The 15,671-nt window shown below is 47.4% G+C and overlaps 1 protein-coding gene across 3 annotated transcripts in view; it reads right to left on the reverse strand.

The window, feature by feature from the left end:
• The window catches only part of SYT9 (synaptotagmin 9), a 304,507-nt gene that overhangs the window by 41,725 nt on the left and 247,111 nt on the right, over positions 1 to 15,671 (reverse strand). For all 3 annotated transcript variants that reach the window (XR_014225801.1, XM_082270207.1, XM_082270206.1), the window contains exon 4: positions 7,466 to 7,586. Coding sequence is in view for 2 of the 3 variants with exons in the window: in XM_082270207.1 (XP_082126333.1) it covers positions 7,466 to 7,586 (121 nt within the window). In the remaining variant the exon portion in view is untranslated. The remainder of the gene's footprint in view (positions 1 to 7,465; positions 7,587 to 15,671) is intronic.

Here is a 15,671-nt window from a genome sequence, read left to right on the forward strand (position 1 = left end):
GGTGGCAGTGACGGCCGGGGCGGCGGGGGACAAGACCGGGACGGCGAAGGAGGGGAAGGCGGACGCTGTTCGCCTGGACGATTCAGCGAAAGGTGAGGTATATGTTTGTTTTGAGGGCCCATTGGGGGCACATTTGAAGCAGGAAGTCCGGGAGAAGATCTGGAAGGGTGAGTACGTGGAAATCTTCACGCTGTTGCCCCTCGAGAAGTTTCACCTGGACAGGGTTAAACCGGAGGAGCGCAAGAAGGAGGACGAGGAGGCGCGACGCTATCGGCTTATCCCTCGGACCTTCGCCAATTGGCTGCAGGCCTTTGCCATTCTGGCGGGCGTCATAGGGGAAAAGGCGCCGGAAAACTGCTCGGCCCTGTTCTGCTACATGGACGCTGTAGGGGAAGCCTATCGGGTTTACGGGGGGTCGGCCTGGCTGCGGTACGACGAACAGTTCCGGCAGCGGAAGGCGGTTAGGCCGTCCTTGCGGTGGGACCACAAGGACATCAGCCTGTGGATGCGGCTCATGTCGTCTGCGAAGGCTCCGAATCAGTTTTTTCCAGGGGGGGCCGGTGGTTCTGCGACCCCGGGACAGCCGGCCGCAAAGAGGAGGGGTTTCTGCTGGCAATTTAATGAGGGTTCCTGTAAGTTCGGTGGCACATGTCGCTTCAAACATGAATGCTCCGGTTGCGGAGGTTCCCATTCCTTGGCTCGGTGTTTTAAGTCCGGAAAAGGGCGGTCCGGAGAGCCTTCGCACAAAGGGGACGACGCCGGTGAGGGTGGAAAGGCTGCGGCCTTTTCTAGATAGGTACCCCGATAGGGCGGCTGCCCGACTTCTGGGGGAGGGTTTTGCGGTGGGTTTTCGTATCCCTTGCTCTTTGGCCTCGGTGCCGCCGGTGGCGAGGAATTTGCGTTCGGCATTGCGCCACCCTTTGGTGGTGTCGGATAAGTTGCACAAGGAAGTGGCTCTCGGTCGCATGGCGGGCCCGTTCTCGGAGGTGCCGGTGCGTGACTTGGTGGTTTCGCCGTTGGGGGTGGTTCCCAAGAAAGAACCCAACGAGTTTCGCCTCATTCACCACCTCTCCTTCCCAAAGGGTGGGTCTGTGAATGACGCCATCGACCCGGATGCCTGTACGGTGTCTTACATTTCCTTTGACGCCGCGGTGGCCTGGGTGCGACATTATGGGCGGGGGGCCTTGATGGCCAAATCGGACATTGAGGCGGCGTTCAGGTTGCTCCCGGTTCACCCGGACAGTTTTCGATTGCTGGGCTGCCGGTGGCAAGGGGCGTATTATGTGGATCGCTGCCTTCCTATGGGCTGCTCCATATCGTGCGCGCTGTTTGAGACCTTCAGTTCCTTTGTGGAGTGGGTGGTTCGGGAGGTTTCCGGTGTGAATTCGGTGATCCACTATTTGGACGACTTTTCTGTGTGTGGGCCCGCCCTCTTCCAACGGGTGCGCGATCCTGCTTGCCACGTTGCAGCATGTGGCCGGGAGCTTCGGCATTCCGTTGGCCCCCGACAAGACGGAAGGCCCGACCACGGTGCTCAGCTTCCTGGGCATTGTCGTGGATTCGGAGGCCATGGAGTGTCGCCTACCGGAGGATAAATTGGGGGCTTTGAGAGCTGAAATTGAAGGGGTGCTGGGTTTGCGCAAGATTCAGTTGCGCAGCTTGCAGTCGTTGCTGGGTAAATTGAATTTTGCCTGCCGCATTATGCCCATGGGCCGGGTTTTCTGCCGACGGCTGTCGGCGGCGACTTCGGGGGTGAAGTTGCCCACTCACTTCGTCAGGCTCAACAGGGAACACAGGGATGACTTGCGTCTGTGGCACGGTTTTTTGGCCACATACAATGGTAGATCCTTGTGGATGGCCGGGCCGATCAGCAACTTTGATTTGGAACTGTTTACCGATGCTGCTGGTTCGGCGGGGTACGGGGCTTTTCACCGGGGGGCGTGGAGCGCCGCCCCTTGGCCGGGGGCATGGCAGGTAGCGGGGCTGGTCAGCAACTTGGTGTTGCTGGAACTGTTCCCGGTGGTGGTGGCCCTGGAGATTTGGGGGGCGGAGTTCAGGAACCTGAAGGTTCGCCTCCATTGCGACAATCTCGGGGTGGTTCAGGTGATCAACCGCGCGTCGGCTTCGTCTCAGCCGGTGGTGCGCCTCCTCAGGTATTTGGTGTTGCGGTGTCTACGGTTGAATGTTTTCCTGTACGCTGTGCACATTCCGGGGGTTAAGAATGATATTGCTGACGCGCTGTCTCGTTTTCAGTGGGACAGGTTCCGGGAGTTGGCACCGGCAGCGGAGCAACGCGGAGTCACGTGTCCGGAGTGGCTATGGGGGATTGCCTTGGGGTCCTCGCTGGATGGATCAGGAAGTCGGTGAGCGAGTCCACGTGGTCGGCTTATTGCAAGGTATGGTTGGAGTGGCTGGAGGTGTTGCGGGTGGCATCGGTGGATCCTCTGGGTCCGGAGGTCAGGTGGGTGTTACTTTCTTTTGTCTCTGATCATTTTGAGAGGGGCGCGTCGGCTTCCGCTGTGGCTCGCAAGTTGTCCGGCTTGGCCTTTCTGTTTAAATTTCTGGGTTGTCAGGATTACACGAAGGACTTCGTGGTGAGACAAGCGTTACGGGGCTATTCCAGGGCTTATCGGAGGAGGGACACTAGGCGCCCGGTGTCCTTCGCTCTTTTGCAGGACGTCTGCCGGCAATTGGGGGAGCACTGCGCCTCGAGTTACGAGGTGGTGTTGTTTAAGGCGGCCTTTTCTCTCGCTTTTTTCGGGGCTTTCCGGATTGGGGAATTGGTCAGCTCCTCCCGGACGGTGCCGGGGGGCCTATTGGGTCAGGATGTCTCTGTCGGTCGGGAGGGGGTTACTATCCTCCTTCGACGGTCCAAAACGGACCAGAGTGGCAAGGGGGTCCGTGTCCGGTTGTTCGCGGTGCCGTCTTCACCGCTGTGCCCGGTAGGGGCGGTTCGGGATTACTGGGCAATCCGCCCTTCGCGGCCCGGTTCATTTTTAATGCATGCGGACGGGTCGTCGTTATCTCGTTTTCAATTTGTATCGGTGTTCAGAAGGTGTGTGGGCTCTTTGGGTTTGGATGCCAGTAGGTTTGCATCTCATTCCTTTCGGATCGGGGCGGCCACTGAGGCTGCACGCTGGGGATTGAACGACGATGCGGTCAAACGCATTGGGCGCTGGGAGTCTAGGAGGTTCTTGTTGTACGTTCGTCCACAGCTGTTGGTGTAGGGTATGTACGGGGGGTGGTTTTGTCGCTGGGGGGGTGTGGGCCCGGCTGGTTATCTGATTATTGGTTGGTTTTCTTTTCCTTTTGTCCCCTTTTCTTGTAGGTTTGGAACCCTGCCTTGTTTGGATCGTGGGACACTCGTATGTTTTCTGGGGGGCCCGGAGAGCTGATGTGCGTCCTAATGGTAGACAACTTGGTTTTTCTCGGCACGAGGCTTGTGTCAGGTGGCTGGGGGTGCCGGGGCTTACTTGGGGCAGGGTCCTTCCCGAAGTGCATCGTTTCGCCCGGTTGGACAGGCAGCCAGATGTTTTGGTGCTGCATGCCGGGGGCAACGATTTGGGGGCCAGGTCCGCGCGGGCCTTGATCAGGGACATAAAGTTGGATTTCCTTCGGCTGCGCACGGCTTTTCCGGCGCTGCTTGTAGTTTGGTCGGATATGGTGGCCCGCACGTCCTGGCGCATGGCCAGGTCGGTCGCGCGCCTTAATAAGGCTCGGATTAAGTTGAACAAGGAAGTGGGGCGCTTTGTGTGTCGGAATGGGGGGTTGGTGGTTCGCCACCTGGAGTTGGAAGTGGACACATGGCGGTATCTGCGGGATGATGGAGTCCACCTCAATGCGGTGGGTATAGATTTATGGGCCCTGGGATTACAGGATGGGATCCAGCGAGCCTTGAGGGTTTGGAGGGGCACGCAAGGGTAAGGTGTCACCCTTGGGTGCTGGTGGCGTTTTGTTGGTCTTTGCTGGCGGGGGAGGTGAACAGTTTAGGATAAGGGTATGGTTGGGACTCATCGTTGGTATGGGTCCCTATGGTGCATTCCATTTAATGTCAGTTTAAATGGAATTCAAAATGGTGGCACTGCGGGGAGTGGTTTGTCTCCGAGCCGGTGACGCGGCTGGAGGCCTATCAGGGCACAGGTCCCGCAGTGCAGGATTTGGAATTATTTGGAGGAGCCTCAAAGACCAACAGGCCTAATGACTGATTGTTTTATGTTTGTAAGGAATGTTTTTTCTCCTTATGTTAATTTTAAGGTAAAAGGGTTAATAAAATGGCTGCTGTGGCCAATTAACTCCAAGCACAGTGTGGTCTCAATTATTTAGGTAAAGGGAAAGGTTTATGGCATGGGGGTGGAGCCTTTGGCTTTAAGCAGCCTAAGAGTTTGGGGGTGACATCTATTCTACATTGGTCAAGCAAGGCCCGAAGCGAAGAAAAAAAAAAAAAAAAAAAAAATAGCGCAGGGCAGACATGACCATGTGAAGAGGGGAGACAGGGCAGGTGTGAGTTAAATTAAATTGTTTTGAGTTGGGGGGTATTCAGGGATTGGTGTATCAGGTTTGGGAGGGGTTGAGGTACAGTTAGGAGGGGTGGCCCCTCAGATTGGAGGTCAGTGGAAGTTCAACGGACGAAGGAAGAAGAAGCTTCCCACCCACCCTCCCTAATTTATGGGACTGTTATGGTTGAATTTGATTCATGTCTTTTGTGCTTTCTGTCCTTTCTGGGGGAATTTTATATTGTCATGGCAGCTGGGCGTTTTGTTGGTCTTTGCTGGCGGGGGAGGTTAACAGTTTAGGATAAGGGTATGGTTGGGACTCATCGTTGGTATGGGTCCCTATGGTGCATTCCATTTAATGTCAGTTTAAATGGAATTCAAAATGGTGGCACTGCGGGGAGTGGTTTGTCTCCGAGCCGGTGACGCGGCTGGAGGCCTATCAGGGCACAGGTCCCGCAGTGCAGGATTTGGAATTATTTGGAGGAGCCTCAAAGACCAACAGGCCTAATGACTGATTGTTTTATGTTTGTAAGGAATGTTTTTTCTCCTTATGTTAATTTTAAGGTAAAAGGGTTAATAAAATGGCTGCTGTGGCCAATTAACTCCAAGCACGGTGTGGTCTCAATTATTTAGGTAAAGGGAAAGGTTTATGGCATGGGGGTGGAGCCTTTGGCTTTAAGCAGCCTAAGAGTTTGGGGGTGACATCTATTCTACATTGGTCATGGCCAGCCGAGACCCATTTACCTTGTTAAACCACTGGCTCTACACTGCCCGAACTGGTTGCTAGGACCGCCTGCCATCTAGCAACCAGTGACATCACATCAACACAGAGCAAGGCCCCAGCATTTAACTTCCTCCTCCTCCATGCCTGGTGCTTTAGCTCCACATACCTCCTCCTCAATCTTCTCCAGCCGCATGCTCAGAAGAAAGGGAACTGCCAAGATTTAAGAGAAACTCTCAATACTTAGAAGTGAGGCCGGGCGCCAAGGATGGATGGAACACCATGTATCATGAGGCACTGACTGCAGAGAGGACAGCAGTTGAGCTGGCAGCAAAGGACAGAAACCCCCCTGGGGTGATGGCAAGAGGAAGCATCCTTTAAATCTCAGGGGTTCATGTTGGGACTTGTAGTCCTTCACTTTTGGGGGATGTTACTCCCCCCCCCCCCAAAAGTGAAGGGCTACAGGTCCCAGCATGAACCCCTAAGAACTGAAGATTTGACACATCCCCGCCCCCTCATATAGTAAAGAACTACAGGTCCCAGCATGAACCTGTAAACGTGATGACGTGATACCCAACCCCCCCTCCTCCCAGAACTAGTGAATTGGGGAAAAAAAGGTATGAAAAATCATCTCTTTTTCGGAAGGGGGGGGGGGGTAGTTGTCCCTGGATGGCAGTTTGGAAATGTGGTCACCCTAGTTTTACCCCATAGGCTTAAAGTATAACTAAAGGGAGAACCTTTTCTTTGGTTTTGGACAGAGTGGAGAGGGATTAGAGCACCTGTCAGATGGTTATTGCTGTCTTTGTACCTCCGATAGGGAGATTCATCCTCTATATTTGCTATAATCCTGCCATTATCACTGTCCCCAAAACAGTAATAGAGGGGAAATCTTCCAATGGGGGCACTAGCTATGGGGACTTTGGTAACTGCTGGATGTGCTGATGCATGTGAACATGTGCAGCTTTCACCAAAATTGAACTTGTGATCCTGCTCTGAAAGTCCTTGTTTTTGCACTTCCTGGTATGAAGTGACAACGATCTGTCCCTGCCTTCCAACTGTGCTCCTGCATTTGTCACCCTTCCCCACATGCATCTGATGGAGACTACAAGGGGATGTTTCAACACATACCGCAGCATGGTCCACTGTTGTCACCATCAGGAAACCTGCCCTGAGAAATGCCAAGCAGCCATCACTAGGGTGCATGTAGACAGGAAGTGGTTGCAAAAAGGCTACAGGAGATCAGCAGCACTGTGATGCAACAAAGGATAAAAAGAAGGTGAAAAGTGTTTTATAGAAAAATGGTAATAGCTTATGAAACACATTGCGCTAGCCAACTAAATGTTATCCACATTTTTTTACATTTACTTAAAAGCTGAGCTCCATCCTTGCAGTGCTTGTTTTTACCTGGGGTACCATTGAAAGCAATTTTACTTACCTTATCCCGTGCTCTCCTCTTCCCTGCTTGGGTTGTTCGCTTGGGTTTGTGGATGAGCTTGCATTGTATGTGATGCTGCCAGAATGCAACTGATGAATGGGACACTAAAGTCCAGAGGCTTTCGGCAACCAGTTTCTTGGACAGGAGGAAGCTTGTAGGAGCGAGGGATAAGGTAAGTAAAATTGCATTAAAAGGCGCCCTACCAAAAATGAGCATTTAACCCTTGCAATGCAGGAATAATCCCACTGCAAGGGTACTTAAAATGTTTTCCCAAAGTTCAGCTTTAAAGTGGTTGTAAACCTCAGACATGAACAAAGCATATCCCTCTATAGTGTGTACTTGTCTCAATTAGGAGTGCGAAGTGTCATTTCTATCTGCTGCTTCCTTCCTCTGCTATCAGCATGAATTCCTTCTGACAAGTTTTCCTGACATCAAGAGAAAAATGGTGACAGAGGAGGTGCATGCAGCTGATTGACAGCCTCAGCTGTGTTTCTATTTACTGTGTGAGGGGGTGTGTCCCTTCCCTCCAATCAGCTCTCAGAACTCTTCTTTCTGAGCTCTGCCGAGTGTAACTTCAGCTCCACACCCCCTTTTTTCTGATCTCTCAGACAAGCTTCATGAATAAGCACTTTGAACGGATATAGAGAAGAGAGGGCTGCAGATAAACAGGTACAACTTCCGTAGGAGGCTTTGTTTCTTCTCTGTGTATCACCTGAGGCCAGTCATTTCTCTGGGTATACAACCACTTTAAGTGTAGTGTCTCCAATAACAGGTAGGTGTTATGAACCTAATGAACAAGCCGCTGTAATTACTCACCAGATGCCCCAGTGATATCCATGGCTTTGAGATTTCTTGCCTTTATGATGGTGATGGTAAGTCTTCCAGCAGTAGGGAGGTAGCACAGCGAGAACATTAAATCGCCAAGGTCAACATTATCCTACCAAACAAAAAATATATGACAATATTAAAAAATGAAAAGCATTAAAGGCATGAAATTAATTATTTAATTTTATACACACAGAAGTGGCTACTTTAGAATCGGGACACAATGCAAAACAATAATACATTCCTATCAAAAGAGGTACCGAAACAAAGAACTCCGCAGCTCATTTCTGAACATCATCATTCATTCCTGTGCTGAAAGGTTTAATCATCTGTCGCCTGTGAGTCACACTTTACATTAAAAATGACTGCTCAGAATCGCAAATGACAATTCACTGTATTATTTTATATCATTTATATTACTTTTATATCATATAAACAGACAGGTAGATAGATCATTAGAATGTAATCATTGGAGTCATTTGTGATATTTAATTTGTAATAGAACACATCCACTATGATCAAAAAAAGTGTCATTCTTTGCCCTAAGTCGATGAAAGTGGTAGTAAAAAAAAAAAAAGGGGGGGGGGGGGGCTGAAGATATATGCCATATTGTGCTAGTATGCACCACATATTAGCATACTATGGCAGACTTACCTGAAAAAAAGGCAGTCATCTAGAGCTGCACTGTCACTGCTCCAACAGTTCCCGGCAGGTTCCATGTTCTTCCTTCCAGGTTTGTGCTCTCCGACCACTCGAATGGCCAGGCCATGATGATGTCACTCCCATGCCTGTGCACGGGGCGCACTTAACCGCGGCTCACAGCATGGCCATAAATGTGGTCTAAGCTGCACATGCTACTACATTTCTGCTGACAGGCCCGAAGAGGCAATTGTACCTTGAGGAGACCACTAGGATATCTTCTGTGATAAAAACCCCACCCGTCAGCTGTTTTTTCAGATGAGAGTTTATTACTGCTTTAAAGTTGAAATCCAAGCAAATTGGAAATAGATATTAATCAGTGTGGATTTGATTTAAATCATGATTTTTAAAGAGCAATTGTCCTTTCTGACCCACAGCAGCTCCACTTCTAACTCGCTGTTGACTCACCGACAGTCCCATTCACTTTAATAGAACGGCTGCTGATGCGGCAGTGACACAAGGTGAGGAACGTGGCGGCAGCAGTTGAGTGGATGCCCGCTAGCAGGCGCTGCCATGATGGATCTGAAATGACAGGTGCTCTTTAAATGGAAGGACTCATTCTTGCGGATAGTTAGTGTGAAATTGTGTGAATGCATCAATGCAGTGCATGTTATCTCAGTTTGCAGGGCTTGGATTCGCCCATTTTGAACCTGCCCCCCCCCCCCAGATTCCTTCCTCACAGGGTCCGGTCTCCGCCTCCTTGGTCCCCTTTGGGGACACTCTCATTTCCAGTGTCCCTCCTCTTTGTAATATGCACACTGGTTTCTGCCCAGTTTCCCCGTCTGTGCGTTCTCTGCCTTTCAGAGTTTTTTATTGTCAGTGCCTCTGCTAACATGTCAACTTTCTGTTTCATTCTACGGTCAGATTCTCTCTTCGTTTACGATCTGTAACCCACCCAATGAGGTCACAGCTGTTTTTTTCCTAACTCTTCAACATTCTTTAAACCTGCTTAACTTATTCAGTCCCTCTCCTCTGCATTGAAAATAGTCAGTAGAAGCTGCTGAAAGTCCGCCAAAGTGGGACTATAAGTCTGAATTATTGAGCAGAATAGATCTGTCATAGCTGAGTTGAAAGACAAGGCAAGTTCGGTTTCTGGCACCGGGAGTCTTTGGGGTGGAAGTGGACATTTGACCTGTGAGCCCATTGGTCGCTTCTGTGGCCGTTTTCATCCTACTTATGCTGAAAGTGTCAAGCCTAGGGGTACAATTTGGGGTATATGCACTGCGACTGAAGACTGATGGGGTCTGGTCATGTTCCCGTACAACAAAATTACTTAAACCTGATTCCCCCAGTCTACAGAGTAGGGCATCGAGACTTGCTCTCTGCTCATACCTGCCTATGACATGTCCCTCTATGTATGGGGGAGGCTGTACAAATGATTTCTCAGTTAAAGAGGAAGTAAACCCAGTGTGTTTTTTTTTTTTTTTTCCCCCTGAAAAGTAAATGCATAATGTGCTAATATGCATCACATACTAGCACATTATGCAACACTTACCTCCAAACAAAGCCCTCGCCGTCTCGGCTGGAGGCCTCATACATTTTCAGCTGTCTTCCTTCCTGGTCTGCGGACTCCAGCTATACTACTGGCTGGAAGCCGCGTGACGTCACTCCTGCGCATGCACGTGGGACCCGCCGGATGGCACAGGGCTCTGAAGAAAGGGCACAGGCGGCTGTTTCTTCAGAGCGCATACGCCAATGACGTCATCGACTGCATGCAATGTAAATATCTCCTAAACGGCGCAAGTTTAGGAGATATTTACAGTACCTATAAGTAAGCCTTATTAAAGACTTACCTATAGGTAAAAGCTAAAAATGTGGGTTTACAACCACTTTAAACATACAAAAACTTTCTAAAAAGGCTTCTATCCTTCTCATATACAGTACCACTCTACAAAACGGTCACCTTAATTTGATTACTTATCTCTCCTAATAATAAACTTACATAGACCCTCAAACATACGTAGCAAAACTTATGTTACAAATCAGCCATACTTAGCTTTACCTTTCTGTCCTAATTTAGGTAACATTGTCACATTTACTACAGAGAAAACAAAATGCATTCAACATCTTCATACAAGCAACATTTAATCATCATTAGTTAGCTAACACAACACAAAGAGCGCAACGCATACACATATATCCTACGTTACTGCAGTTTTACAATCTGAGCGGTCAGCTCATCGTTTGCAATATTCATACAAGTCTCATTGCTCTGAAACTTCTACAATCCAAAAATCAATGCTTTTTTACTATTACAAATTGAGGCTTACGGAAGATACAACGGTTTCATTTGTATATCACCCAATTTATCAAAAGAAAACAAAATCTCAATGGGCACCTTTGTCCAACCAAACCCTGAGTCCGAGTCATATCCCAAGATTCTGTCAATTAATATATCATTTAGTTCAGGTGTATCCATGGGTTTAATTACTACATCATTTCCCATTATAATATATGGAAATTGCATCACTGGTCTTACTTTCTGCCCCAATCGAAATGTAATAGGGGAATACACCACTGTGGAGTCAGGCAATGAAGTACAGTAAAACCTTGGATTGCGAGCATAATTCGTTCTGGAAACATGCTTGTAATCCAAAGCACTCTTATATCAAAGCAAATTTCCCCATAAGAAATAATGGAAACTCGGATGATTCGTTCCACAAGTCCTTCAGTTTATAGTCTATATACAAAGATTATAGCAATGTGATAGGTTGTGTAACAATAAAATGTCCATCCACAATATGCAGCCTTCCCAAGGGGATTAGAAGCAAAATCTAGCAGAGCTACAGAATATAAGAGAGATGAGAGGCGCCTCTAAGTGTAGCAATATGATTACATTTAATGAAGGTTCAACATTTAGCAACTCACATGGTTGATGATTAAAATAGGCACACCTAACATTGCAGGCATCCGGGGTAAAGCTGTCCACATAGACCATCTTCTGAACCACCGGCTCTCACCACTGTCAGTCTGCAATCGTGACCAGGAAGAATAGCCTGCAGTAGAGTGATCTGAAAGTGAGGCTTTGAATCATTCGTGGAGCGCAGCGGGGAAGGGATGATGAAGATGGCTGTGCAGAGGATGGTCTATGTGGACAGCTTTACCCCAGATGCCTGCACACTTAGATGTGCCTGTTTTAATCATCCACCATGTGAGTTGCTAAATATTGAACCTTCATTAAATGTAACCATATTGCTACACTTTAGAGACTCCTCTTTTCTTTTTTATACATGACGCTACTTGTATATCAAGACATCGCTTGTATATCAAGTCAAAATTTATTTAAAAAATTTGCTTGTCTTGCAAAGCGCTCTCAAACCAAGTTACTCTCAAACCAAGGTTTTACTGTACTTCCCACACCCTTATCTTCCCTTGGAATTTCTTCTCCTCTTGCTCCCTGTTCCCCTCCTGCCCCATGCTGGCTATCTGTGAGTTGTTGTTCTACTTGTTGAACAGGGGCAGGAGGTGCTTGTGTGGGCATAGACACAGTACGATTTAGTCTTAAATCATTCTCTTTCTTTAGTAAGAGAGAGGAGTATACTGCCTCATAACTAGATGGGGATGGTCCAGGGGCTGAGGAAACATTAGAAAATACCTGTGGGGGCTCAGGAGTATATTCCGTGGCATACTGGAATCAATTTAGTCCTCCCACCCTCAAATATTTCATGCCTCACTCTGGATTCCTTGAAAACTAGGGACGGGGGTCTATGTTTGAGTCAAACGTAAGTTTGATTCGAACATCAGCTGTTCATGTGTCCGCTGAACACACAAACAAATGGGGCCCTCGGCGGTAAGTTCGCCCACTGATGAGCGCCCCCATAATGCACTGCGCTGTTGCGGTGCATTGATTGCTGATGATTGGCCAAAGCATGCACCTGACCTGTATGCTTTGGCCAATCACAGAGATTAGGCAAGTAGTTAGTGGATAGTGTGTTGAATCAGATTAGTGCAGTCAGTGTAGTGTACAGGCATACACCACTTTTAAAATGTATGGATATGTTGTAGTCCTGGGTCCCCTCCCGGTGCTCCCCAAGTTTTGTGTCCCTGTCCCTTATAGTTTGTGAGCAGTGCTATGCCAAGCTGACCAATATTTCCCATAGAAACCAATGTTAAAGATGGGGAGCAGTGCCAGGCCAAGCTAAGCAATATTTCCTATAGATGCTAATAAGCACTGAAAACTTAAAATAGGTCTAGGCAGGAAGGGGGTGAAAGTGCCCTGTATTAAAGTGGTTAAGGGGAATTTTATGACAAAATAAAAAAAAAAACAACGGCATGCCCCCCCCCCCCCCCAAATCTATACAAGGCTCTTTGGGTCTGGTACTCCACGTCACAATTAAACAAAAAAAAAAAACGGCATGGGCCCCCCCCACAATCCAGACCCTTATCTGAGCATGCAGCCTGGCAGGCCAGGAAAGGGGGGACGAGCGAGCCAGCCCCGCAAAGCACCTTGTCCTCATGTTAATGGGGACAAGGGCCTCTTCCCGACAACCCAGGGCTGTGGTTGTGGGGGTCTGCAGGTGGGGGCTTTTTGGAATCTGAAAGTTCCCTTTACAAAAGGAGGCCCCTAGATCCCTGCACCCCCCCATGTGAATGGGTATCGGGTACATCGTACCCCTACCCATTCACCAAAAAAGTGAAAAAAGGAAACACCACAGAACACAGTTTTTGACACGTCATTTATTAAAAACTAAAAAAAAATTGACATCATGTGACATTAGAAGGGGGCAGTGCCACCGGGTGACATAATCGGGTGGCCCCGCCCCTTGCCTATAAAAGAGCTGTTAAAGCTGAAGCACGGCATACGGCTGGTAGCCTCAGAAGAGGCGAAGTGTTTTTAAAATGTTTTCTATTTTTCAGGTCAGTGGGCTTCGTGATTGATGATGGATTTACATCGAGAGACACTATTTTTTTTTTTCTTTTTAATAAAGGACTTGTCAAAAACGGTGTTCTGTGGTTTTTACTTTTTTACACTTTTTTGGTGAATGGGTATCGAATACGAAGTACCCGATATCGATTAACATGGGGGGGGGGGCGGGATCTGGGGACTCCCTTGTTAAAGGAGGCTTCCAGATCCCGATAACCCTCCACCTGCAGACCCCTACAACCACAGCCCAGGGTTGCCTGGAAAATGCCCTTGTCCCCATGAACATGTTGACAAGGTGCTTTGCGGGGCACCCCAAAGCACCCTCTCCATGTTGAGGGCAATTGCACTGTGTGTTGGCAGATTGCATACAGATTGTAAACCAGACAGAGATCTGCCTGTGTGTGGTCAGCCAGCTAGATTGGAGTGGATTCTCCCTCTAGTGGTGACCAAAGGCTAGTCGCAGTGGGCGTGGTCAAATCCTGACAGCCATGCACTGCTGTGCAGGGCCATATAGTGCAGATCACTGCATTGAGGAAGAAAGTAAATTTTTAAGCTGATGGGTTGCACTCAGTTGGGTGGTGAGTAATGGTTAAAGTTCACTTTAAAAAAAAAATCTGCTTCTAACATGCACTCACTTGCACTAATATGATCTGATGGGAAGGAATTTTAAGAGGAGCTATTACAGATTGTGACTACCCTAAATCCTGTAACTATGTCACAGTCTTTTCTATGGCTGTTATGCCACTTTCAGACACACTCTATTTTGATCCATCGTGTAGCTGTTAAATAATTTCTTCCCATAAACCGATATTGTTAATAATGTCTGTGTTTCCACATCTCATAAGTCTTTTATAGAGATGCATGAGTTTCTATAGACAGAGCGCACGCTGACTGTTAACAGGATATTTCTAGAAAGCCCTGCACATACTGCGCTTTGAAGTTAATGTCTGTGTGCTTTTGTGTAAATATTAAAATATGACCTGACAGAGCGGAATGCATTATTTCTGTTTATGCAATGTGGAATTTACATGAAAGATGCCAATCCTGCAGGCTTGTCTTGGAGCCTCTGGGAGGTCCAGCCTAATATGCAGAGCACTGCTGTGACAAGCCACACAGAATTCATGAAGGATTCAAAATATTCTTTAAGTTGTAAATCAGAAGCCATCACAACAGCCTGCTCTGTATTCATCTGTGTAAAGGTACATGTAAATCCCATCATTTTCAAGGGTTGGCCCATCAAAAATGATCAGGACTGGTTAAATACATAAGTGGGTCCAAGTCAAAGATAATTCTAGCAGGCCTTTATACCAAGGGCCTTCAAACTATGGCATGTAGGCCAAATCGACCCTCTACAAGATTGCTTCGAGCCTGCAGCTGAGTTCAGGTTCTGCCCACTGCACTTCTGTAACAATTGGTTGGTACTGCTGGCGTCCTGGCAAATTATGAAGTGCTTGAACTTTCTTTGCCCATACCTGTTCCACCCTTAGAAAGTTGGTCCACCCAAAAATGATCAAAGCTGGTTTAAGACATAAGTGGGCCCAAGGTAAAGATAATTCTAGCATGCCTTAACACAAGGGTCTCTAAACTATGGCCCGCAGGCCAAATGGGCTCTTTACAGGATTGCGCCTGCAGCTGAGTTTAGGTTCTGTTCGCTGCACTTTTTTCTAAGACAATTGGTTGCTAAGACTGCTGGCATCCTAGCAATTTATGAGGTGCCTGCCCCAGTAGGATGCTTGAACTTACTCAGAGATGTATAGTACCTAAGTAGAACTACTTCACTACTCTACTTAAGTACCGAAAGGCGGTATCTGTACTTTCCTAGAGTAGAATTTTTTTCTCCTACTTCCACTTTTACTTCACTACATTTTTTCAATGATTTCAATACTTCTACTCCGATATTTTTTTTTGTGCTGCATAGTTACTCGTTACAATTATAAAAATTACCACTGCCAGAACAGTAGATGGCAGGTTTCATGAAGCTCAAAACATGCGTATTATCCGCGCATACGAAAATATAGCTACTGTATGTATAAATAAAAGCTGCATTTGAAATAATAAAAAACAATATGATGTTCAAACTTTTGACTTCTTTCTTTAATAACTACATAACACAGTACTTGTACTTTTACTTTCAGTACTTGAGTAGCAATTTTTTTTTTCAAAACTACTGGTACTTTTACTTTCAGTACTTGAGTAGCAAAATTAAAAAAAAAAACTACTTGCAATACTTAAGTACAAAAAATGTTGAATACTTTAGTACTTCTACTCAAGTCACTTTTTGATCGAGCACTTCCACTTCTACTCAAGTCACTTTTTGATCGAGCACTTTTACTCAAGTATGGGTTTTGAGTACTTTATACAACTCTGAACTTACTTTACCCATACCTGTTCCGCCCCTAGAAAGTTAGTCCATTTAAAAATGATCAGAGTTGGTTAAAGACATAATTGGGCCCAAGTCAAAGATAATTCTAGAAGGCCTTTATACCAAAGTTCTCCAAACTATGGCCCACCGGCCAAATCGGCCCTCTACAGGTTTGCATCCAGCCTGCAGCTGAGTTCAGGTTCTGTTCAATGCACTTTTTTCTAAGACAATTAGTTACTAAGACTGCTGGCCTCCTAGCAACGGATGATGCT

The sequence above is a fragment of the Pelophylax lessonae genome (genome assembly GCF_965119305.1).
Source record: "Pelophylax lessonae genome assembly, chromosome: 10".
NCBI classification, from domain to species: Eukaryota; Metazoa; Chordata; class Amphibia; order Anura; family Ranidae; genus Pelophylax; species Pelophylax lessonae.